Raw genomic sequence first — 25,297 nt, 5'->3', positions numbered from 1 at the left:
AAAAGTAGATTATACTTTTAATCCCAATTCAGATCACTTTATTTATTCATGTACCTTTCTAAACCTAAAAGTGAAAGGACATTCAGAAAAATGCTAGTAGATATTTCTCAGAGAGGGTTTTTGGGGTGCCCCTCATATTTCTCTTTATTTTTAAAGACATTTTTCAAAACATATCTATTTTTTAATACAAAAGGGACTTTTCTAGATGTCCTCCTTCCACAATACTATACTATAATGAGAGCAAAGAACATTATTTTTAAAAATGCTGAAAATGAGCGAAAGGATAAGATTAAAACAAAACTTTTTGCAAATTGTTGAAAGAGACAGAAGAATTCTTGTTAAAGTGGGACAGAGACAGCACAGGTGGACAGAAGGGAGAGTGGATGTGGGAGCTGTTGTTCAAGCAGAGACCTCTGAAAAACCAGAGCCATCAGATACAGAGAGGAAAGAACTTCAGAAACAGTTGATCCTTATGGTGTGTAGATTTGCATTTGTAAATTTGTCTTCTTGCTAATATTTATATTACCTCAAAAATCAATAATCACTGTCAATGGTCATTTGCAGATATATGCAGAGTGGCAAAAAATTTAAGTTACCTGAAGAGTGAGCACATTCCCAGCTAAGGGTGAACAAGGTAGTACTTTGCCTGCTTGTTTCTACTTTCATGCTATAAACAAGTGTACTTTTCAGGGTTTATTTAATACCATGTTTTTCACACTTTTCTGTGTGATTTTTGTTAGTGAGTTTGCTGTTTAAATTGGCCCCAAAGTGTAGACCTGCAGGGCTGTCTAGTGTTCCTAGGCTCAAGAAGGCTATGTGTGATATGCCTTACAAAGAAAATACAAGTGTTAGATAAGCTTCATACAGGTACGAGTTACAGCACTGCTGGCTGTGAGTTCAATGTTGAAGACCAATCAATAATATTTATTATATAAGGTGTCTTTAAACAGAAACACTCATGAACCAAGGTTATTGACTGATGGATAAAATTTCAGTGACCAAAGCCTTCTGGGACCCCTAACACTGTATTTCCCCAGGAGCAATAGGGTATCATTCACTAATTCAGTGTTTGCAACAATGTTATATGACATAAGTACTGCAGAAAACAAGAATGGACTATTCACCTGCCTAATGCAGTGGATTTCCCTCCACTACACAGTGGAATCCTTTGGAGGGTGAGCATTTAAAAAATGCAGATGCTGGTAACCCATTTTACCCTCTCCTCCAGGCCATGGAAATCTGAATCTGTGGAGGTGTCTGCTTTCATGTTTTTAACAACTCAAGTAATTCCAGAAATTCCTTTCTACAAAATTATACCTCAAGAAAGTGGAAGTTGTTGGTTGAAAGGCTCTTTTCAGAAAAGAGTCATCTGGGATGTTGCTCTCTTCTCTTCTTCCTTCCAACTCCCTGGAATGCAGCAATGATGATTTGAGCTATCCTAGCCTTCTGTGCTTACGAGGCAATTTTGAAAATAACAATAACTGGTTTATTTAGTTAATCTTACCAGCTAGTACCTCCAATCCAACAGTCTTGGATGCCACCAGAATCTAAAATCCCTTTTACAGTGTTTCCTAAGCCTCATATTCTCATAAGTCACTTTACCCTCTATAATCAGTCCCTTGCATGCAATATTATCTCTACTTTTTTTTTTTTCTGTCATCTTCTCACTCCTGGGGAAAACACAATCTGGCCAATCTAGCTAGCTGAACAGAGCTGAGGTAAACCAGGTTCCTTACATTAAGTGAACAGTCATTACTTTCAAGAAGGCCATTAGAGCTGTCTAGCAACGGTACAAAATTTCCCCTCTTCATCCCCTTTACTCTCTCAATCTCCTAGATGACTATGCCTATTTTATACCTCCTTTTCTCTTCTCAGCCTCCAAGACCTCTTCCCCCATCTTTTTTCTCATCTATTGTTCTGCTTCCTATTTCACTGAAAAAACAGAAGTAGTAAAAAGAGGTAAGTTGAATAATATATTAAAAGGGCTGTAAACCTAGGACTGTATGTACAGTCAACTTACCTTGCAAGAATGAATGTCATAAAAAGACATATTTTAGGCAAACAAAAATTGAGAAAATATTAAAGATACACTTAAGGCAGAAAAAAATGAGCACAGAAAAAAGGCTTGAACAGTATGATGGTACAGAAAGAAAAACATAAACATAGAAATAAATATAGATAAATATTGGATGTATAAAAGAGTAGGATGCATTGTTTTTAATAAAAGGAAGGGAAGCATTAATCATCTCAAAATAATTCAAGAAAGAAATAAATTAAAAAGGAATATATTAATAGTTAAAAGAGGTATAGACAGAACGTACATACTAATTATAAATAAATCCATGCATATCAATAATCATATGGATATAAACACTTCAGATAAAAGACAATGATTGTTAGAATGTGAGTGAAAATCCTGCTATCATCTATTTACAGTATGTATATTAAAAACATCAGACCACAAAATGTTTGATAATATCAAAATGAAAATTTACATGTCAAACTAATACTAAACGAAGTTCCAACATACTTAAGATAAAAATAATAACAAAAGATAAATAGCAGTATATAAATTTAAGAATAACTCAACCATGAATTTCACTGGAATTCAGAAAACACTTAGAAAGGTTAATGGATAAACTACATATCAAAATATGTGAAATATAAGCAAAATGGTTTAAAAGATAAATTAATAGCCTTAAATTAGTATAGTAAAAATAATAAAAATTTTAAAATGCAAATGGAAAAACAATAGCTCCTGACACTGAGGAGCTGGTCTGTTACCATCAGCCAGGCCCAATATCCTCTTGTTAAACATGAATATTTCACAGAACAAAGCCACTCTGTTCCCACAGTGGATCAAGAAAAAGACACTACTTCATAATCATGTTTGAATACAGTAGAAGTATAAACATTTGCTAAACCACAAAATAGTACACATTCCTGTCTCCCAGTTAATATATGCAAAGGGTACTTTTTCATCAATTATAGTTTTAGCCTCTTTGTACTCATCTCTTCTTCTATACAAGTTTATTCAGATACCCAACTACTCCTACTTCCTGAGAGAAACTAATCCAGAGAGAAGCCACACTTCTTAAATCTCTCTCACTGCAATATGCAATAAATCCAGCTTATTCCTGGTGGATTTTGGCAGTAGGACACTGACCAAAAGAGTGGATCATATATCTAAATTAAAGAAGATACAAAACACAACATCAAAAGAAAATTAGAAAAAAATAGAATGAAGGAAATATGTAAAATCAGGAACCAAAGTTAATGCAACAGCAAATGTACATAAAATAGAAGTTAGAAACAAACCAAAACTAAAAGTTAATCTTCAAAAAGACTTATATAAAAGGCAAACTCCAATTAAGTAATAGAAGAAAATAAGGCACACATGCTCAATACTAAAGATAGAAAAAAATATGTAGGGGGTGAAGAGTTAAAGAGGCAACAGAACGCATTTTGAGTAAATTTAGGTCAATAAATGTGAAAAAGAAAAGGACACAGACTGGGCAATAAAGCAAGACCTCATCTCTACCAAAAAAAAAAAAAAAAAAAATAGCAAGGTCTGGTGGTATGCACCAGTAGTTCCAGCTATTTGGGAGGGTGAGGTGGGAGATGGCTTGAGCCCAGGCAGTCAAGGTCACGCCACACAACACAGCCTACATAACCAAATGAGACCAAAAAAGACAAATTCTTAAAACTACAGCTTGCCAAAACAGACTTACAAAATAACTATGTGAGCTAAATAGAATAAGCCTATAAGCACAAAATACAATTTTATACATAGTTAAAAATCTTCCCACAAACAAAATACAATGGTCAGATGACTTTACCAATAGGTTCTAATGAACATTCTAGTATTAAATCATTTCAATATTATGCAAACTCATCTAAAGAACATAAAAATGGAAGATTTCCAACTTATTTTATGTGACAAGTATAATGTTGACTTCAAAATTAGGCAAGTACAATATGAGAAAAGATGATTACAGGCAAATCACAATTATAATTGTTGATGTAAACATCTTAAACGAATTATTAACAAAGAAAATTCAGCAAACTATACAAATAAAACAAATCATCCCCAGGCTCATTTTATCATAGCAAACAAAGTTTGATTGAATCTCAAATAAGGAAAGAGTTTTACATAATGTATTACATTAACTGATAAAGGCAAAAAACACATGAGAATCTTCATAAGATGAAGCAAAAACATTCAATAAATTTCATCATGCATTCAGGATAAAATGTCACGTATCAAACTAGCAATAGAAGAGAATATCACATCCTGATCATGTAAACATATGAAATACACACAGCATCCATCTTGGAAAGCAGTGAAATGTTAGAAGCACTCTATTAACATTATAAATAGTACAAGACTACCCATTACAAATATTACCATATCTATTCAGTATTTCATAGACGGTCCTAACAAATGTAAGAATATTAAAAAGTTATAAAATTAGAAAGAAGGAAATATAATTCTCAGTAATTACACGTTACCAAACCATGTACATAAATATCTCCAAGAGTTTACAGGCAAATTGTTGAATTAATAAGAAGATTTAATAAGGTCCCTGATACAATATAAATACACAAAAATAAACTGCATTTTCTATATACTAGCAAGAGTTACAACATATTACTAAAAATAAACATAATTCACAGTAATAACAATATATAAAGTGCTTTGACTTAAATCTACTAAAAAATTACCAAGTATTAAATAAAAGGAGACTCATGCCATGCCCATTAAAGAGGTCAACTCTCCCAAAACTCATACAATGCACTTAAAATTAAAATGCATTGTTCTTTTGTTTGTTTTGAGGAACTGTGAAAACTAATTATAAAATGCATATGGATGAACAAAGGTTTAAGAAAATCCAAGACAACAATGAGAAAGAAAATAAAGACTCATCTTGCCAGATTTCAAGGCTAACAAGACTACAGTAATAAAGACAGCGTGATATCATCATTGATGTAATCAAATTTGCCAGCAGAATAGAAGAGAAAGCCAAAAAAGGACTCCTACAAAATACAGAGACATGATATTTGGTAGAGATGGCATTGAAGATTAGTGGGGGAAAAAAAAAGATTATTCAATCTTTTCAATTTAGGACAATAGGTTATTCATACAGGAAAAAAGTCAGAATAGATATAATAATTAATATAAAGTAGATTAAATACTTATATATGAAAGACAAAATCTGTGGCAGATGGACTGTAATATGACCCCTCAAAATTATCCCCATCTCCTGGTATTAACGCCCTTATGTAGCCCATTCCTTCTGCGTATAGGTGGGACCTGTGACTTGCTTTCAACCAATAGAATGCTGCAGAGATGATGGGGTGTCACTTTCATAATTTAGGCTACATTGTAGGCAGAGTTTCTCTATTGACTCTCTTCCTGGCTTTAATGAAGCAAGCTGCTATAAGGAGAGGTCCACATGGTAAGCTACTAAAGGCGGACCCCAGGCAACAACCAGAAAAGTACTGAAGCTTTAGGTTCAACAATCTATAAGATACTGAATCCTGCTGACAATCATGTGAGCTTGGAAGCATATGATTCCCCAGTTGAGTCTCAGATGACATTGCAGCCCTAGCCAGCAACTTAATTGCAGCCTTGTGAAAGACCATAAACCAGAGTACCCAATTAAGTCATGATTGATTCCTGACCCACAGAAACTGTGATATAATTAAAATATGTTGTTTCAAGCCACTAGGTTTCTGATAATATTGTTAGGCAGCAATAAATAAGTTTTATTTATTATTTCTCCTAAGCAATAAAAAATGCTTAGGAGAAAATACAGGAAAATATTTTTAGGGCCAACATCTTGGGGAAAATTTTTTAGTAAGATGCAAAAACAGTATAAATAATAAAGGAAAACTGACATATTTGATTACTTTCAAATTAAGAACATCTGTATATCTAAAGCTATCATAAAGGTCACTCTGCAAAAATCAAGAAAACATAAGCCAAAAAGTTAGTCACAATAAAATATAACCAAAATAGGATTAGTATTCATAATATATAGTAAACTTCAGTGAGTCAATAAAAAAAAAAAAAACTGAATAAAAAAAGGGGTAAAAGAAATGACCCCAGTTTCACTCCAGAAAAGAAACACACAAGGCAAAAATAAAGACTATGTGTGTGAATTTGGGTGGATGTGTGGGTTTGGATGGGTGGGTGGGTATATGTGTACATGTGCACACACACTTGTGTGTATAAGCTCTAAGTCATTACTAATCAGAGAAATGTAAATGAAAATCATAATTTGACATCCTTTTATCCCATCAGACAGGAACATATTAAAAATCCTGTAAATATCAAGTGCAGAAGAAAATCTAGAACAGAAACTCTTCCATATTACAGTGTTAACTTACATAATTTGGAAAATAATTTGGCATTGTCTAGAATAGTTGAGGATGTACATATCATATGAATCCAGAACCTTTCAGCTCTAGATTATATATATATATATGTGTGTGTGTTAAAAAAAAGAAGACTGGGTAGCTGTGAGAGGGAAGGCTCTTAGTACAAACAAAGTAACAAAAAAACCAAATTCTTGCACAGTATGGAATATACTTAATAATTTTAACAGAAAATTGCTTGAATTTGCAAAAATTAGAAATATCCCTAAAACCTATCAAGCAGCTAAAAGATAAATAAGGTATGGCATGTTCCTACAATGGTATATTCATATAATGAATCACTACCTTGGTGAAAATATGTGATCTCCACCTACAAACATCACATACATTAGATAATATTTTGAGCAAAAAATAAAAGCAAGATAGATACTAATATATACAATATGTTAATGTGACAGTTAATATTAGATGTCAACCTGACTAGATTGAAGGATTCCTAGATGGCTGATGAAGCATTGTTCCTGGGTGTGTCTGTGAGGGTGCTGCCAGAGGAGATTGGCATTTGAGGCAGTGGACTGGGAGGGGAAATCCCACCTTCAATGCAGGGGTGGACACCATCTAATAGGGTGCCAGCAAGGATAGAACAAAGCAGGCAGAAGAACTGCTTGCTGAGTTGGCTTTTTCTCTTTCTCTCCCTGCCATGCCACATACTTGGCTTCCTCTCCTCTTGACCTTGGACATTAGACTCCAGGTTCTTCAGCCTTTGGACTTGAACCAGCAGCCTATCAGGGGTTCTCCGGCCTTCAGTCTCAGACTGAGAGCTGCACTGTTGGCTTCCCTGGTTTTGAGGGTTTTAAATTTGGACTGAGCCAAGGCTACCAGCTTCTCTTTCCCCAGCTGGCAGATGGCCTACTGTGGAATGTCCCCTTGTAATCCTGTAAGCCAATTCTCCCTAACAACCTTATCTTATTGGTTCTGTCCTTCTGGAGAACCCTAATACAGTCAGTATTTAAATAAAGTTCACAAACAAGCAAAATCATACTGTATGTTGATAATAATAGACTTACATATGGTGGAGCTATAAAGTGGAACAAGGAAATGATAAACACAAAATCCAGGACAGAAGTAACCTCTGGGATGGTTCATGGGAGAAGAGGATGTGAAAATGGAAGGTCAGATGGAGAGCTGAACTACTAATATTAACTGAATATTTCTTAGCAAGGTTAGTGTGTACACTCATGCTCATTTTATTACTATCTTTCATATTAAATATGCTTCATAACATTTTGTAGAATGTGTAAGTATATGAATTCTAAACCTAAATCCCAGGTGCTCCGGCCAAAACAACTTATGGATATCATAGGGGAGGGCTTCCAACTTCTCAACCAGGGTAAATGCATCTTTTCATTGTCAACATATTAATCTATTTTGCATATCCAAATATCTAAAATTCAACAAAGAGGGACAATAAAGCTCATATGTGCAAGAATCAACACAATAGTGGTTTATAACTGCTCACAGACAACTAATGCAAGGATGTGGCAGCAATATCCAAAATAAACAATCACACACAAGGACTTAGTCTCCATTGAGGGTATGTGCCTCACTATCACAGTACTATGACACTCAGTCCTACTTCAGAAGTGCACACTCCCACTTTCCTACTGAAAGGCTGAGTTTCTGACTGGAGGCTCTGGAACTTGCTCCTGGGTCCCCATATACAAGCTATGAAAAAGAAAGCATCCAAACTTAAAAAGCACCAACCAAAAGCACAACCCCAAAAATGTGTGAATATCCTGTGAATTAACAGAAAAGATCATTCTAGGTAGACTTGATCATTTTATATTGATATAAGCCTCTGTTATGTATGGTGTTAAGGTAATAATATATAGATACACATTTATATGTAATTTGAATACACTTCCTCCAACTGGTTTCTATTTCTTCCATCATAGCCAATGGAGTAAATGTAATGTTCTAAAATATGCTGAGCTTTATTTACACTTAAGTGGAAAAAATTGAAATGGAAAAAATACAATAATTACAATGTAGACAATCACAAATATATATCTATCAAATGAAGGTATAAACACACTTATGCTTAATGTTATGCAAATGGCACTTGTGGCCAGGCAGGGTGGCTCATGCGTGCAATCCAAGCACTTTGGGAGTATGAGGGGGTTGATTACCTGAAGTCAGGAGTTCAAGACCAGCCTGACCAACATGGCAAAACCCCATCTCTACTAAAAATACAAAAATATTAGCTGGGCATGATGGCAGGCTCCTGAAATCCCAGCTACTCAGGAGGCTGGGGCATGAACATTGCCTGAACCCAGGAGACAGAGGTTGCAGTCAGCTGATAATATGCCACTGCACTCCAGCCAGGGTGACAAAGTGGGATGACTCTGTCTCAAAAGAAAAAATAAAAACATTTGTGACATGGAATAAAACAATAACAGCAGCAAACATGAATTCAGAAATGTTTATATCTCAATAAATCTCAGAAGTAAATATACTTTGAGAAAAGTCAAAATATGGCTCTGTAAATGAAGATAATGAAAATGAAAGCTTGAATAAAATTGTTTGTTGAAATATGAACATTAAAAAAGCAGCATTTCTAAATCAACATATTGGGTAATTTTTATTTTCCCAGTTTGTGCAACTCAATTAATATACTAAATACTAAGATAGGTATGTGATTAGTATAGATATCTACTATATATGCCCAAATTACCTGAAAATATTTTAAATATTTTCTCACTTAAAACAGATGCATCACATTTTATATTGGTTTTTCTCTTCGGGCATATACTGTAGGAGAATGAAAGTAAAGATACCTCTGCTGCCTCTCTCTCATCAGTAAGACAAGAATATTGGAGAAGGTCACAAAGAGGAAGTAATTACTGTTCCATTAACTTACATACTTTTTGAAAATCCTTGTGTCAACTTTGCAGGAATTTACTGATAGAAAAATGAAGATTTAAAATTAAGAATCTTGCATAAGACCTCAGAGCTAGTAGATACTAACTGGGGGATTTACACTTATTTGTAATTCCAAAGATCAGATAAAATATAAACTTCTTGTGTATATAACATTTTCAATGGTAATGTCCCCCTTCAAATTAAGGATAGAAATAGAGGAAAGGTAAAAATGAGGCTTGTGAAAAACCCACCAGTACAACCTGATGGTGGAACAGAGAAAACCTTGTCTCTCAATGTAATGAAATTTTGTGTATGGGTATACAAGCATGTATCTTTTTATTCATGTGTTCCACAACAGGGTATTTTAAATAGTTTTATAGTTATTGTTGGGAAAAAGTCAAAATAACAATGGCACATGTGTACATTTCAGTTTATTTCGACAAATCTAGAGAGATAATCAGAATAGTTGGTGTACATAAGCCAACTGAAAGTGTGTTGTGCTCCAGTTAGCACTGAACTAGCCAGAGTGCTCAGGTTAGTTTAAAAATAATAGTAAAAACCTTCTGTTTCGTTTACGTGTGGTTAACTTTTATTAGCTATATCCTTTATATGAACTTATATTTTAATGAGTATCTCATCAAAACAATTTCATAATTTCTTGGTTGTACTGTGTTTTTATATGTATAAATCTCCCTTCGATTTTAAGTGAAATATTGCATTGAAGCATTAAATTAAATTGGTCCAATAAAGTTAAAATAGCCATATTTTAAAGTTGAAAGTAATGTAAACAAATCTACAGAAAAAGTAATCTTTTGGAACAAAGTGAAGGAATGAATATATGAACATACCATTAAAACAACAAACAAAAATTAATAAAACTTAGCAGTAATTTTTCAGTATAGTACAAGGGTTTGGAGCATTATTTGCATCATGCAATGGATAAAGTAAAAATAGTTTATTGAGGGGTGTCAGATTTTAATGCAAGATTTGAAGAGTTTATAATTCTCATTTAGCAAATGAGAAAAGTGACAGTTGTAGGAGCCAAATTGACTTCCAAAAAGAGAAACAAGGAGCATTAAGGATGTTGCATGACCATGAATATTTCCCTCTTTAAACCATAAAAAATAATGTATGTATCCCACGGTCAGAAATAGAGAAAAACGCAACATATGAGAGACCACTGCTTACCTAGGACACTAGAAAACCTGAGACATTAGGTGAAATTCAACATCAGTGTTAATGCACTTGATAATAAGACCTCAGAGCTAATAGATACTGCCTGGGGGATTTGCACTTATTTCTAATTTCAAAGATCACATAAAATATAAACTTGTTGATGTATACAACATTTTTAATGGTAATCTAGGACACTTGAAAGCCTGAGACATTGAAAGAAAAATTACATTCATCTCAAAAGTCAGCAATACAGAAATCATTTAAACAGTATAAAATAGAAAGAGCAATTGTCATGTACTGTGAAACAGTATCAACTTAGATGATTATAATTTACCTTTCTGTTCTTTCAAGTTTCATCTATCCTAATATTTCAGTCTTTTAAACAGTTTATACAATAATTAACACCACTGTTATGGGAATGATTCTCCTGGAGTACTTTATTTTCTGTGTTCAGGTTTAGGGTCTCTCCTTTCTTCCCATTTCACTCCTTCCCTCCCTCCTTCGATTCCTTTTTTCTGTCATTATTTACAAGACAGGGAAAAGAACAACAGATTGTTGATTTTCCCTAAAACAAACTCTATTTGAATATATTTGATCAACTGTTAGTCACAGAATTCACAACATTCTCACTTCTACTTGGTGTAGGCTCTTTTTTGCTGGGAAATGTGTGAAAAGTGGAAAAAGAATGTTAAACTGTCAGTTCCATGGAGGTAGAGACTATGTGTGCTTTGTTCACGACCGCATTCCCAGGATTGAGAGCTGTGCCCGGCACTGTGGATCTGGAGGTACTTACAGGGAGAGTAGGAAGAGTAGGAAAAGAAAAGCCTGACGGAGCCTGAAACAAATACATTGAGTTGTCCTTCGTACCACCATTACTAGCAGTGGTCCACACACAGGGCAGTCAGACCACACTCAGGCATTTTTTTTCACTCTTCAGGTCATTCCTTGATTCAAATACAGACCAAACTTGGGGTGGTTGAGTGAGTGGAAACTCTAAGAGTGAGTTACAGTAGTTTTATTTTGTTTGCACTTATGGATAACCCAGAATCTCTTTTAGAAGAGCTATTCATTGATGAGACATGCTGTGAGAAATACAGACTCAAAACCCAGTGATCTCTACTTGAATTTACCTATCATAATCCCCCCTAACTCAATAAATTATTCTTTTTCCTCTAACCATGCTGTTTCAGAAATAAGTAAGCCATGTCTACTATAGAACAGGTACCACTTCTTGGTGCTTTTCCTTGGATGGTAATCACTACCTTGCATGCCCCTCCTCTCACTCCTCCTCTTCCTGATGAACTCCTAATAGTTTCAGTCTCTACAGAGCAGATTCATAGTCAACTGACTTTTATGTTCTTTCTTTATGCTAATCAGTACCTAGACAGTAGACCCACCAAAAATATGGTAAATAGGCAAATTAACAATGAATTATAAATTCATTTAAAATTCCTTCAAAAAACTATAGAATTGAAATAAAATGTGCCTAAATCTTGGCCATACCATTTATCAGCTGATTTACTTTGGACAAATCACTTAACATGATTTTCAAACATGTATGTAAAACAACTACTAGAGACAGTTGTTGTGAGTATTGTAATGAATGATACATAAAAACCTTATGATTCAATGTGCAGCACATATTAAGTGATTAATTCATGATAGATCCTTACCCAATGTAAAACCAATTATTGACAATTCAGTCAACATTTAAGCAGGCAGTAAATAGACCACATATTAACTGTCTCAATATCTTAGAATGTTAGGGAACCTTACCTCTGGAAGTAGTGTTATACTGCTTTCTATTTAAAAAAAAAAAAAAAAAGCATCTTCAATATGCTAACCTTACATCACTTTAGTGCAGTTTCTTCTTTTAGTGATACCATGCCTGAATGTAGATCTTACCAGTGGCAGTAGGGGCAGATGTAGAATACAGATGCTTGATACAGGTACATCCTCGCCATTTAGAAAGTTGCCGTCAGGACCTGGAATTAAGTTAGGGGAACAGAGGCACGAGAATCGGAGGTTTGGGGAGGTGGAGAAGCACCAAGCTCAGTTGCTAAAATTGTGGCTTTGGGTAACAGTATTCAACTTGTCCTCCATTTTCCAACTGCTGGTTCCTCGGCTCCATACAAAATCCTAACAGTATTACCCAAAGACCTAAGGAAAAGGGGTATGATAAAATTATCCCAATAATAGACAAGTTGCTTTTAGCTTTTTATTTTTGTATTAACAGGAGTCTTATTATACATAGGTCTGATAAACTTATGATTTTCAGTCATAAACTTTATGATCTTCAGTCTATTTCCAGTGCTGCATTAACTGGATAGCATGTGAAACGAAAATGACAACAAACAAAAACTAATAATTGCTTGGAAGACCTAGCTGAATCTGTCTTTGAAAACAGAATCAATTAAACATGTGTTACCTGGACTAAATACAAGACAAGGCCATATAAATGGTAGCTCAAACATCTCAAGTGTTTCAGAGAATGCCAGAATCTATTGTTTAAAAAGTGTCTATTATCCTCTATGCAAAAATCCAAAGTCATTTGGGTCTTTAAAAATTATATAGATAATTTTTCTTCCAAAATGAAGTAAAATAATGACTAATCAGATACATTAGAAAATTTGGTCATTTAAATTAGCAGATAATAGCCCAGAAATTAACTGTCTTGTTCTTAGTATGTTAGGTACCCTTATCTTTGGAAGTGGTGTTATACTGCCTTCTACTTACACTTTTTCCTAAATTAATAAATGAATACTTTTCTATTTCTGATCAATTAACCCAAATAAAGCAATTCAAAAATTATCATTAATATTTACTCACTTATAATTGTGATATACTTTGCATATCAAGAATGTCTAGGATATTTGGTGATGTACAGAAATCACTGCTGAACAATGATGCCAATCAAAAGTAAGCGGTGGAGGAGGTTCTTCTTCGAGTACATTTGCAGAGGGCAATGTACCAAGACCTGGGAACTTTGATATAAGGAAGGACTGTCCCATTCTTGTCAGGTATTTATTATTAAATGTCTAATATTTTGGTGTCTATACCTAATATGTACATATTCTCATGTCATCTGTTTATTAAAATTTGAATTTTAAATTAAATTCTACAAATTAAATTTATGTAGATTTAGCTTCTTTTTCCTGAGCAGATTTTCCTATTTCCTATTTTCTCTGAATTTTCATTACAGTAAATAAACTCTGAATATGGCCTTTTTATTTCATCCTGAATAAATCTATGATGTATGAAACTTTAAAAAGCCAATTATATTTGTTACTTTACTTTTGTCAGCAAAATTAGTAAGTCCTTTCAAAATTTTAAAATTTCAATCCTATTATTTTAATAAAAAGCATTTATCTCAATTAGGCCTATCTTTGGGGAAGTTAATGTAGAAAAATATGGATTTTACATTAAAGAAATTTTATGTTTCTTTCAGAAGTGTCAGATAGTGATAATCCCTCTTTTAATTATTTTAAAGATATGAACAAAAATAAGAGTAGAAGCTATTTAAAATTCTCCTAGATCACCCTAAGTGCAGGACCTGGGAATGTGCTGGGACAGTCAGTACCCTTAGGAATTCAGTTTCTAAGGCAGGGGTCTCAGGCAGGATCAAATGCATGCATATCCAATGGATGCGTCACCCCCTAACCCATACATAACATTTCTTATAGGAGAATCTGTGAGTAGATGCTTTCTCCAGCAAACTTTCTATTCTAGAATTAACTAAATAGTAAGATGCATGTCTAAAATTTTTCCTTGGGATGGGAGTAGGTGAATATAGAAACGGGCAAATACAACTCTGCATTGCCATGTGGGGGTGAAACCTGGGATACATTGTAAAGATCATTTTGGTAAGCCTGTACCTTTCTTTTGCTATCAATAACATGTCCCCATATTCATTCTCAATGTAACTCATTTTCTTTTTCATTTTCTGTAATTCTTCTTCCCCTATTACTCCACACACTCCACTGGCCTTCTCCTGCCCATGAGTACATTTCTGTATTGTCTGTAAAACGTTAAAATAAAGGCAGTAATAGTTTCTGCTTTCTTGTTTGCTACCTGCACACAGTTGTAATTCCTACCTTGATCAGACCTAATACTACTGACGGTCCAGACTTTTTATATGTGATCTGATTCAAGGTCACATATCCTGGGAATTGAAATTAAACACTGAGACTCTGATCAATAACAGAAATAGTGTTATCATCCATGTACCATGCAATATTCATGTACATATCATCCAAATACCACTTTATATGCTTGTCGGTAACTTTGAGATAGACAGAATAATCTTTCTTGAGAATAATAGTGTAGATTCAGGTCTTCAGTGCCCTCTCAACCTACATTCACATGATTTTCATTCATTTCGACATTATAAAAGGAAGATCATGAGAGATATGGGAAGAAAGATGTGGGGGAGGGGGAGCAGTCTCCATTCACACTATGATGGAAGAAAAATGACAGCCAAGTTAGGTTTAGCTGGAATGTAACATATCCACAGCTTTATCACTCTGGAGGCAGATTTTGACATGATAACAAACTACTGAGAAAGAACCACTTTTATCTAGGTCAGAATGACAGACTCTCAAGTGTTAAGAGAGCTTGGGGGAACTACGGTTTGAAACATCAGGAAGACTGAAATCTGTACAGAGATTTTCATCAAGCCTCGCCACTGCCTAATGTTTTCATCCAATACATTGTAATTACTCCACTGGCTTATAATGGCATAGCATTTTGATTTCAGAGCCTACCAAAATAAAATAAACCACATTTTGTGACGACTACATTTATAATAAGATGCAGATGGTAAAGGAAACAGATGCCTCTGACATCATCTCCCATTTGCTTTCAACTTTTGCAGACACTGGCAGTCTGTAAACTCATTCAAAGGGATGCAAGATAAGTCAGGCAGTTTTCCAATTCTGTTTCCAGTCTAAAAAGACACTGCAGTGGCATTACTTTGAGTCACAGAGTGTTAATTCCACCAAAATAAGTTTGATTCTAAGTCTGTGTCAGTCTTTAATGCAAAACTAATCATCAGGGGGAAAATTCCCCACAAATATTGGGAGTTTAGCAATTAGTAACTACTGATTGTTTTTCTTGACAGTGACAGGAAGGATAGGGTAGGAGTGATGTGATGGCGAAGAGCTGTAGCCCAGGGAGGAAAAAATGTGAAAGGACAGTTTCACAGACAATCACGTGTAAAATAATCTACCAGCCCTTGGCACCCAGATTGTTCAAAGACTTATTCCTTATTATTTTTAAGTAAAAAACTTTGAGGAGGCTTTTCAAGTCAGTTTCTGATTTCAAAAAAACATATTCATTCTGTATTTCCATCTGTATTTCCCAGAAGAAATCCTATAGTTCTGACAGGAGCTTTCACCATTTCCTCAGTGATATCACTGAACCTTATATATAGTAAAAGAAATTCTTCTTTTCTTTTTCTTTGTGCAAGATAAGTGTGTCAGAAGATCTTTTCAAAAGGATAAGGAACTTTTGTAGTCCATCTTGAAAGCAAGAGATGCGTGGGGAAAGCAGCAATTGCAAGGCCTTTAGCAGTGTTTGAGGTCCCTAGATAGATTAGCACAGTTACAAATGAAGGAGAGTTAGACAAAAACCTTTAAAATTTTCCCATCTCCCCTGACCTCCATGATATAACTTCATCTACCACTCTGTAGCAGAAACATTTTAGTAGACGAAATTTTCAGAAACAAAGGCAAGGGAGGTGATAACATAAAAATAAATTCTGCTAGGCCAAATATGGTGCCAATTTTTAAAACAATCTCTCTGTGCAAATAACACTGAAAACACACACACACACACACACACACACACATTACAAGAATAAACAAACTCTTCTAATTCATATCTGCAAAGTGGGTTGGAAAGTATTAGTGCAAATTTCTGCTGACCTGCAGCATTTAGTCCATAAACTTTGGATATCCTAGGCGATCCATCAGTGTCCAGCAGATGTTTTCAATTAGTTTAATTTCCTCTCTAGGCAAGTTCTGTTTCCAAACATGAGTATTGGTTGGTGATATTTCCCCTTCATAGGGAAGGTAAAAAAGGTTTGTGGAGGTGGCGAACAATATTTGGTTTAAACTAGCAGGAGACAAAGGAATTCCAAGAAAGGCAAAAATCCTTTCAGTAGTTTTCTGAGGAAAATGCACAATATCTTCAAACTTGACCAGCTGGTAGCTAGTAGGCAGCAAATCTGTATTTATTCTCAAGGCTGCTGCTGTATTTGCTAGCCACAAGTGAGACAACAGGGACACTGCATTTGATTTGGATTTTGATAATTCTTTCCTCAATGGTTCATACTCAAAAGCATAGGCTGAATTTAAGTTACATTTGCCTTTACCTCCCTCTATTTTAAACAATTTTGCTAAATGCTCTGGTACATTCTTCAAAGAATAAAGACTTGGTTTGCTATTGTACAGCATTGAATAAATCCATGCCCGAGGGTCTCTTACTATGTATAATGCCCTCATCGAAGCTCCTAAAACTTCCTGAAAAAAATGAAGCTTTAACGTCCAGCTCCCACTGCTTAAACTGAGCACAGGACGTGCACTTGGGTAGTAAACCAGGTGTCTCCTCAAAGCCCTAATATATTCAGCATCTCTATCAAAGGCGCCTTTCATTTGACTTCTTTGTTCTGGCAAAGACTCTCTCCTTTTTAATTTTCTTTTTTTGTCCTTATTCATTGTAAAATATTGGGCCAGTTTACCCCTACTAGGTTCATGCAAATGGATGTTTTGCAAATGTAATTTTGTATCCTGGACTAAAGACTGTAACCAACCTCGGAGTAAACGAAAATGCCCACTACGGATATCTGACACCTTCCATTCACAGGCGTCTACAAATGAGTCGATTTCAAACTCAGTTTCAGGAATATCAATGTAGGCCGTAGGAACCCTGATGTAGAGAAAATCACTACTGTTGAAAAAAAGTTGTTTGAGAATTTCAGCTCCTGAACCAGGAAGTGAGGTAATGACAACATCAGGAAGATCGATGTGGTGCCCTTCAGAAGACAAAGACTTCTTGCTTTCCTCGGCCTCTGTCCTTGTCCATTTTGCACAAATGGGCTGGGTGCAAGTGCTCCACACATCCAGAAGCTCAATAAACCACAAGGCAATAACAAGTATTAGTATCCATCGCATTAATTTTCTAAAAGAAAGGTAAAAACGCCATTGGAAAGTTAAAATCACCAAGCTAATGCACAAAATTAATCCAACTGCTATATTAAATTTAAATCCAAAGGGTAAAATAACCCTATCATGTCTTACGGGCTTTACTATTGCTTGAGTGCCCAAACCAAATCGGGTTATTTGGCCTTGATCAGCAACACTGGCAAAGCCACCAAATCCCAGATAACTGAATCTTGTCTTCAGGTTATGGTAATCAGTTACGATAGAAACAACATGTTCAGTATTATTGACATTGAGAGAAATCTGAAGTCCAGAATTGGAATTATCAATAAATCTGCAGCTAGAAACATTGATATATGGCCCATAAAAGACATATGCAATTCTTGTGACTGTAGATTCCATCTGAAAAGTAACATTAACAAATTGAGTCCACCGTTTCTTAAATTCAGCAGCTTGCTCTGCTTCCTGTATACTAGCCATGGGACTATTGCCATGATGATCAAACCAAAACATTTTGTAGTGTGCATCCCACACATCCATCATGGCACCATTATACCTATTCATAAACCTATATGGGATATATTTAAAATCAATATCCAAATTATGAAAGAAGGCACTGACAGAATTTATTGGGGAATCTTCTTGCCTCTCAATATGATCAACAACTAGCAGAGTTTGAGAATTTAAGAGAAGCAAAGTACGATATACACTTTTCAGTCTCATTGCTGAAGAATAAGCAGACACTGCTTCCCCACTCACAAATATCATTTCCCCATGTTGAGAGGCAGTGATGATTTCCCCAGCTGCATCACCAACCTCCTCACCAGTCCACTTAAGCCACTGTGCACATTCTCCCAGTTGACCTTCCCAGGGCTTATTACACTGGCTTGAGGGTGACGGAGCGAACACCAATACATTGTTAAGGTGGCTCAACTTGGGTCCATAGAGAGCTTCAGAAACAAATACTTGTCCATTGGGGGCAAAAGTAAATGAGTTCTGATCTGGATGCTCATGTCCTGGGTTAAAGCTTCTCCACCCATCAATCCATGAATATGGCTGAAAATGAACTATGTCATACACAGCCCGTCCCCCCAGCTTCCCAGATTTAAAAGACACAAAGGTATTAGTTTGTGTGTTTGGCAACCCAGCCCCATAAGTAACCACACCCCAATTAGGGAATGTGTGTATTTTTGCAGTACCATATTCAGCAGGTGGCTGTGGTATGAGCTGGGGATCATACCAGATGTATTCGGTGTGTAGAGTACTCCACCTCTGGGCAGTCGAAGGAACCATCGGTCCATCTTTAGGTCGGTGCTTTCTAATTTGCTGAGCTAACCAATTTCCAGCTCCATTCTTTAAGATGAACTTATCCAAGAAAACCAGCTGGCTTTCTGGACCATAAAACCAATTATAATTGGAATCTGCTATACCCACAGTTCTTTGGAAGCCAGGTAAAAGGGTGGCATAATAGAACCAAAAGTGCATCTTTAACCAGTTATTATCCAAGTTGTTGATATTAAAGTGGCGCTGGGCCAGAAAAACATACTGTGTGATGGATTTAGCTGTGTAGCTTCCATAGGCCACACCTTCATCCAAAGAACCATCAACGATATGACTCAGTAGAAACATCGTCTTTTCCATTACATCCACTACAACCTGTTTCCATATATTTGCTTTAGATCCTTTATCTACTCCAGTCACCAAGGCCCCTGTGAGTAATGCTATCATATTAGTGGCTTGGTGGTTATGGAGAAGCTGTTTGCCCCATGAGCGGACCTTGGAATACTCATACATTTCCTCAGTAATAACCCATATTTTTTCCAGGTATTTTTGTCTTCGATGATTATCTAGTAAGTTATATAAAAAGTCAAAGGCAGTGGCAAAACCTGTTAAGGAATGGCCAATTGGAACCTCATCTCCTGGTGCATTCTCTACTAGCCAGTCTTTGTAGCCAACCATCCTGTCCATATATTCCAAGACATATTCAAAGGCAACTTTGTCTTCTGGGCATAACAAACAGTACAATGCTAAAGGAGGCAGATTGTTACCATAAATTTCGTTCCACTTGGCAGCAAAATCAGCATGCTTTGGTGGAGGTAGGTAGTATGTTGGGTTGGACAGCATAACTGTCACTGCACTTCTGATAGCTCTAAAAAGATGCAAATGGCTTGTGCGAGACTTTTGTCTCATTGCTTGGATTTCTCCAGCATCAAAATATAAACTTGGATGAAGCATACTTTTCTTCAGCTTTTGGTTGGGTCTGAAATCTTGCACTCTCTGTGTTTTAAACTGATCTATATCATCTGTGAAAACTGCCCATTCAGAATAATTGCTCACAGATTCCTCAAAAGTAGAGAAAGCAAACATCAATAACGCTAAGAATAGTAAATGTCCTGTAAACATTACCGCCATGATCCATGGGGGTGCTCCTTCCTTAGGCATACATGTCAGATATGGTGCTCAACGTGTTTCCCATCTGGTTAGTATAAAATATACAGTAAAGGCCTTGAAAAAAACAAAGACTGTAAATCTGATATGCTGTGAAATTCAGCTGACATTCAGTTCATTCTAAGCAAGTGCAGTTGCCAAAAAGAGAAAATTTACATTGTGTATCTCTGTCCCTGGCACAGTTTTGCTTCCAGTAAAACTTCAAAGAATGTTAAAATCTCAAAATTTTCCATAATACACAGGGAAGTGGTACAGTTAAAAAAACACTATGAATTAAGCATTTACGTCCTTTACTTAAATCTATTTAACACAAAGAGTTGGGACACACATTGTAAAAAAAAGAGAAAACGCACTCCAAAATTCAAATTAAGAGTCATTTCTACCACAGAAAACCATCACTGGTGATAAAATCACCACGCATGTATGATCCATTTGTGTATGTTTGCCCAAAGATGATGATGAATTACTGACATTCCTGGAGTGAGTGGACTCAGTTGTCATTTCTCTCAACTTTTTATACTTCTTGTCTTGTGAATTTTTTCTTCCATTTATGAGAGAAAAACATCCTCAACAAGTGGTCAAAGTCTTACTTGGTTTTAAAAAATTCAAAATTCCTGCCTTCATTTCAAATGTTTTTCAGGCTTACTTACTCGTCAGCCTATTATGACAAAGAGAAATCATTTTCACATCTTCTTTTATCAGCGTCATCTCTACAACTGTAAAAATGGAATCCCTTCGGCCACCTAGGTACTTCTCGTCCAATCATGAAGTAACCGCCAACTGGGAAAGAAAATTCCCCTTTCAGCAACAGGGAGGTCTCTCTTCTGTTCCTTTCTCATGACACTCTTTTCTAGGGGTGGGGGACAAAACAAAAATTCTCTGAGGCTCCAGGTAGGCTGAGAGTGAACATAAACTGATGACTTAAACATTCTGCAATCACTTGATACAAATTTTAGAATCAAGGTAAAATCTCGTATTATCTACAACCTAAGCTAGCGCAAGTGATTTTTTTCTTACCCATTTAAATGCACTTATTTGGAACCGAATGACCGTCAGCAGACAAGCAACTAACAATACAAAATACACAAGATCGAACTCTCCTGACAATTTCTAGAGTTTAACGCCACTAAAGTGGCTTTAGTCACTTAAAAATGTTTTTATTCAAACGCAGTTTACACAAAGATGAGTCCTGCTATCTTTGTTACATCTTGTTTCCAAGGACCGAGGGACAAAAAAGTATAAGTTGAAAAGACCTTTTTAAAAATTCCGGGAAGGTTTCGCTTTCATGGGATCAGAATGCATCTTCCTAAAGAGAACTACTCGGACCAGTCGTTTTTTTCTCGGCGGGGGAACCCAAATCCTGACCCGGCGCCAGGCCGAGGGGCGGCAGCTCCGCGCCCGGCGCTCACCTGTGGCCGCGTCCCCGTCCTCAGCGGAGCCGCCAGAGGGAGCTCGTACCCCGGTGTCGGGAGCCGCCTCTCCGTGCCCGTCCGCGGCTGAAAGAACCTAAGCAAGTTTCAGTCTTGGACAAGTCTCCCCTCTGTAGGAAACATTCCTGCGAGGAGTTTCCTGATCCGCCCCGCCTGTTGCATTTTTTCATTGGCGTCCTCCGACCCTGCCGTCCCCAAGCTCCGCTCCCCGCCCTGACGCTGAGGTAGGAGGCTGAGAGACCCCTGAGCCGCCAAGTCCGCTTACCTCAGGCAGATCCCCACGGGGGCTCGGCGCCGTACTGGGCCCCGAGGGAGGCGGAGGTGGAGAGTTCCAGAAAACTGCTCTGCACCGAGAGTCACGGGGCTCCGGGCGTCCCCAGCGCTCTGGCAGGCGGCGGCCCCAGCTCGGTCTCCTCAGCCGCGCTCGGTTCCCGCGCCCCGCACCGCCCGGACACGCCCGCCCTCAGGAAACGTCGAGCGCTTGCAGGGGCAACCCCTGACCCCGGGACAGAGACCCGCGGGCGGGGGGCGGTCTCAGTGGCGCCTCGTCCAGCGCAGCGCCCGCGTCCTCAGGAGGTGTTGTCGCCTCGGCAGCCGCTCTACTGTGCCAGCTCCAGCAGCGCGGCCCGGATAGGGTGAGAGGCGGCTTTCCGGGCCGGCAGGCGGGGGCGGGGCGGAGATAGGACGGGGCGGGGCTGGAGGCGGGGTCTCAGGGAGGGCGACAGACAGCGACACTGGCCGGCGGGCGAGGGGCGGGACAGAGACAGCACGGGCTGGGGGTCGGAGGCGGGGCCTCGGGAAGGCCCAGAGGAGGCTTGGGCAGGCCGGCGGCGGACGGGGCGGGGCCGACAGAAGATGGGACGGAGCCGAGGCGGGGCAAGCGCCCTGGGTTTCTAAGCAGAGGAAGCTCGGGGTTTTTGCGTTGTGGGCTGCAGCGAAGGCCGCGCGCCTCCGGAGGAGTTGAGCTGGAGGAGGGGACAGTTTGGGAGTGCGAGTGTCTAAAGACACCTCCGTGCTGGCGTTAAAATCTTTTGGTTTTGGAAAGAGGACAACTGTATAATAGAGCCATACTGGGGGCTGATGGGAGGAGCTGGAGTGGGAAGGGATTAGCACTAGGATGAGAAAAATCATCCTTTTGGAAAGAGCAAGGGCTGGGAGGGAGGGAATGAGCACTCCCTTGGAACTGAGAGGCCGCCTGGCTGAGCTTGCTGTCCTTTGGAAGAGTAAAACCAAAATATCCAGATTAATACAGAATAACTTCTGTAGCCCAGATGGTAGCAAAGATCAGGAGAAAACAGAAAAGACTAATCAACTTTACTGATGGAAAACAATTTCTCAGGTAGTATAAATAAGGGGAAGCATGGGACAAACAAGTAGAAGGAACCTCTTATTTAAAAATGGGACCTGATATTCGGTAAAGACCTACATGCAGACAGGAGAAGGCAGTGTGCCCGGTTACTGTGACATGTGAGTGCAGTGCCAGGGCGTGGAAATCCTAGAGCAGGCTGGGAATACTGTTTTACTTCACATATGGAACTTCTCACAGATAGATGAGATGACACTTTGGCGTAAACTAACCCAAGGTCTGACCTCAGATGTCACAAATAATAACTTAGTAGCAATAGGAATACAGGGAAATACAAACTTCAAAAATGAACAATTCCATTTCCAGTTGGAGATTAGTAACACATTCAGTCTCTTCATTTCCCATACTATTTTGATAAATTTTTTATTTATTTTTATTTATTATTATTATTTGAGATGGAGTATGGCTGTGTCTCCCAGGATGGAGTGCAGTGGCGCAATCTCAGCTCTCTGCAACCTCTGCCTCCCGGGTTCAAGCAATTCTCCTGCCACAGCCTCCTGAGTAGCTGGGATTACAGGCGTGCACCACCACGCCCAGCTAATTTTTGTATCTTTAGTAGAGATGGGTTTCCACCATGTTGGCCAGGCTGGTCTTGAACTCCTAACCTCGTGATTCTCCTGCCTCGGCGGCACAAAGTGCTGGGATTACAGGCATGAGCCACTGTGCCCGGCTACGCCACCTCTCCTAGCCGGTAATATTTAATAAGATATATTTTTAACATTTTAAAAATAAATGTCTTGCTTTGATCATTTACTGGTGAAAATCAAACATTAGACTACTGCTAGCAGAATAAATTTCAAATCATTTAACGTTGAGGTGAAATGTAGCCTCTAACTCTTCATCACTCTTCTATTTTGTCAATGTAGTAACTCTAGCCCAGTTCAAATGGCCACACTTGCTTTTGCTTTGGAGATTCTGTAACTATGCTTATTCAATTTCTTCCCTTACAGTGTCCTTTACCCAACCACCTCACTTACTAGTTAAATTTTTTCTGACTATTGAATTTATCTGGTCATCCTAGTCTCAACTCAGATACTTAAATTCTTCTGTAAATAACTCGTGAGTTTCTGTAGCCAGAATCTATTACTCCAGAACTGTATCATTTGTACCTATATTCAGCCCTTTAGGTTGTTTTATTTTCTGCTTTCTATTTCAAATGGTTGACTCCTGTACCCTGTTCAAAACTCCTTCAAGTCATGGGTAAGCACTCAAGTCCCCTTTGTAAGTACTCTACCTGCTTTTGAAATGAGTTAAACCTTTAACAATTGGGCTGAGAGAGCGCCTGGTCTCCTCCACTGAGGTTCATTCCAAAACAAAGATTCTCTTCTAACACAACTTCCTGTAAAATCTGGATTGTCCCGCTGCATAGCCCCTGATAGAGGAAGAGGATCCATCGCCTCCAACCTCATTTATGAGAGAGTGCAGTTGGCGAAAAGTGGGGCCTGACTTCAGAGACTCCTATCTATTTGCAGAGAGGAGCCTAGAATTTAGGGTTAGTAAACACAGCTAGTAGATGTACAGAATATTTCTCAGAACAAAGTGTGTGGGTAGAGTTATTTATTTCTATGGACCCAAAGTGTCTCATGATGCAAGGGCAAGGTGAGTCAGAATTAATGGACAAACATCTGCCAAGCAAATATCCTTCTAATGTTGTTTTCAGATCTTGAAATACCAATATGACCATTTTCACTTTTCAGATGAATGAATTCAGGTACAGACATTGTGGCCTTTGAGCTCTGCCCCATGCATCTGTGCTGAAGCAGTGGGGATGCAGCTAGCCTCCCAGCATTCTCAGATGAGCTTTCAGGCTAATTCATTTTGAACAGACATCTTTTCTTAGTGGTAAAATGTGAATGCATTAAAATAAAACAAGAGCCACAACTGAACAATTCAAATCACTGGCAGAAAGGGTGGTAGGTAAATGGCACTATTAAAAATGAAGAGAGTCTTGTTTCCTGTGAACTAAAAATGTATAGCTCCAATTATTGCTCCTTCCACACGTGAAGATGGTACAAAGTTAGTTAATTATAAATAATGCATCCAACCATAGAAGGGATGAGCTATATGCTATGTTACTGTACATTAAAAACCTTTATGAGTGTGGCAAGAGACACATGTACCAACAGCTGCTAAATTCAGAATCCTGGAGCAGTATCTTATTTTAATGTAAGTGAAGAATGGTACAGTCTATTGCTCTGGGGATTTCTCTCTATATAAAAGGATCTTAAATCTACATGAGATTTTAACTTTGTGATTTCAAAGTACTTATGAAAATCTGTTTTCTTTATTTGCATATCTATCAATCTACCCACAGTCACCTATCTTACAACAGAAACAATGCTATGTAGAATAGATTCTTCAAAGCAGAAGCCATTCTCATGCTCCTTCCCTTCCTTTCTTCCTTCCTTTCTCTC

At 37.6% G+C, this 25,297-nt stretch overlaps 1 protein-coding gene across 2 annotated transcripts in view; it reads right to left on the bottom strand.

Moving 5' to 3' along the window:
* Window positions 1-21,901, bottom strand: part of DSEL (dermatan sulfate epimerase like) — a 33,727-nt gene extending 11,826 nt beyond the window's left edge. The window contains exons 1-2 of one of the 2 annotated variants that reach the window (XM_064379037.1): window positions 21,783-21,901; window positions 16,404-20,937 (exon numbers count right to left, since the gene is read on the bottom strand). In XM_064379037.1, coding sequence (XP_064235107.1) covers window positions 16,413-20,081 — 3,669 coding nt within the window. In that variant the 5' untranslated portion in view covers window positions 20,082-20,937; window positions 21,783-21,901 and the 3' untranslated portion in view covers window positions 16,404-16,412. Of the gene's footprint in view, window positions 1-10,237; window positions 20,938-21,782 lie in introns of those variants that run through there. The other variant, XM_012465388.3, reaches the window with a different exon arrangement.
* Window positions 21,902-25,297: the final 3,396 nt, after the last annotated feature.

The sequence above is a fragment of the Aotus nancymaae genome, unplaced genomic scaffold (genome assembly GCF_030222135.1).
Source record: "Aotus nancymaae isolate 86718 unplaced genomic scaffold, 86718_ANA_hifiasm-v0.15.2.pri h1tg000020l, whole genome shotgun sequence".
In the NCBI taxonomy this organism is placed as follows: domain Eukaryota; kingdom Metazoa; phylum Chordata; class Mammalia; order Primates; family Aotidae; genus Aotus; species Aotus nancymaae.
This window is presented reverse-complemented; position numbering and strand designations above follow the sequence as displayed.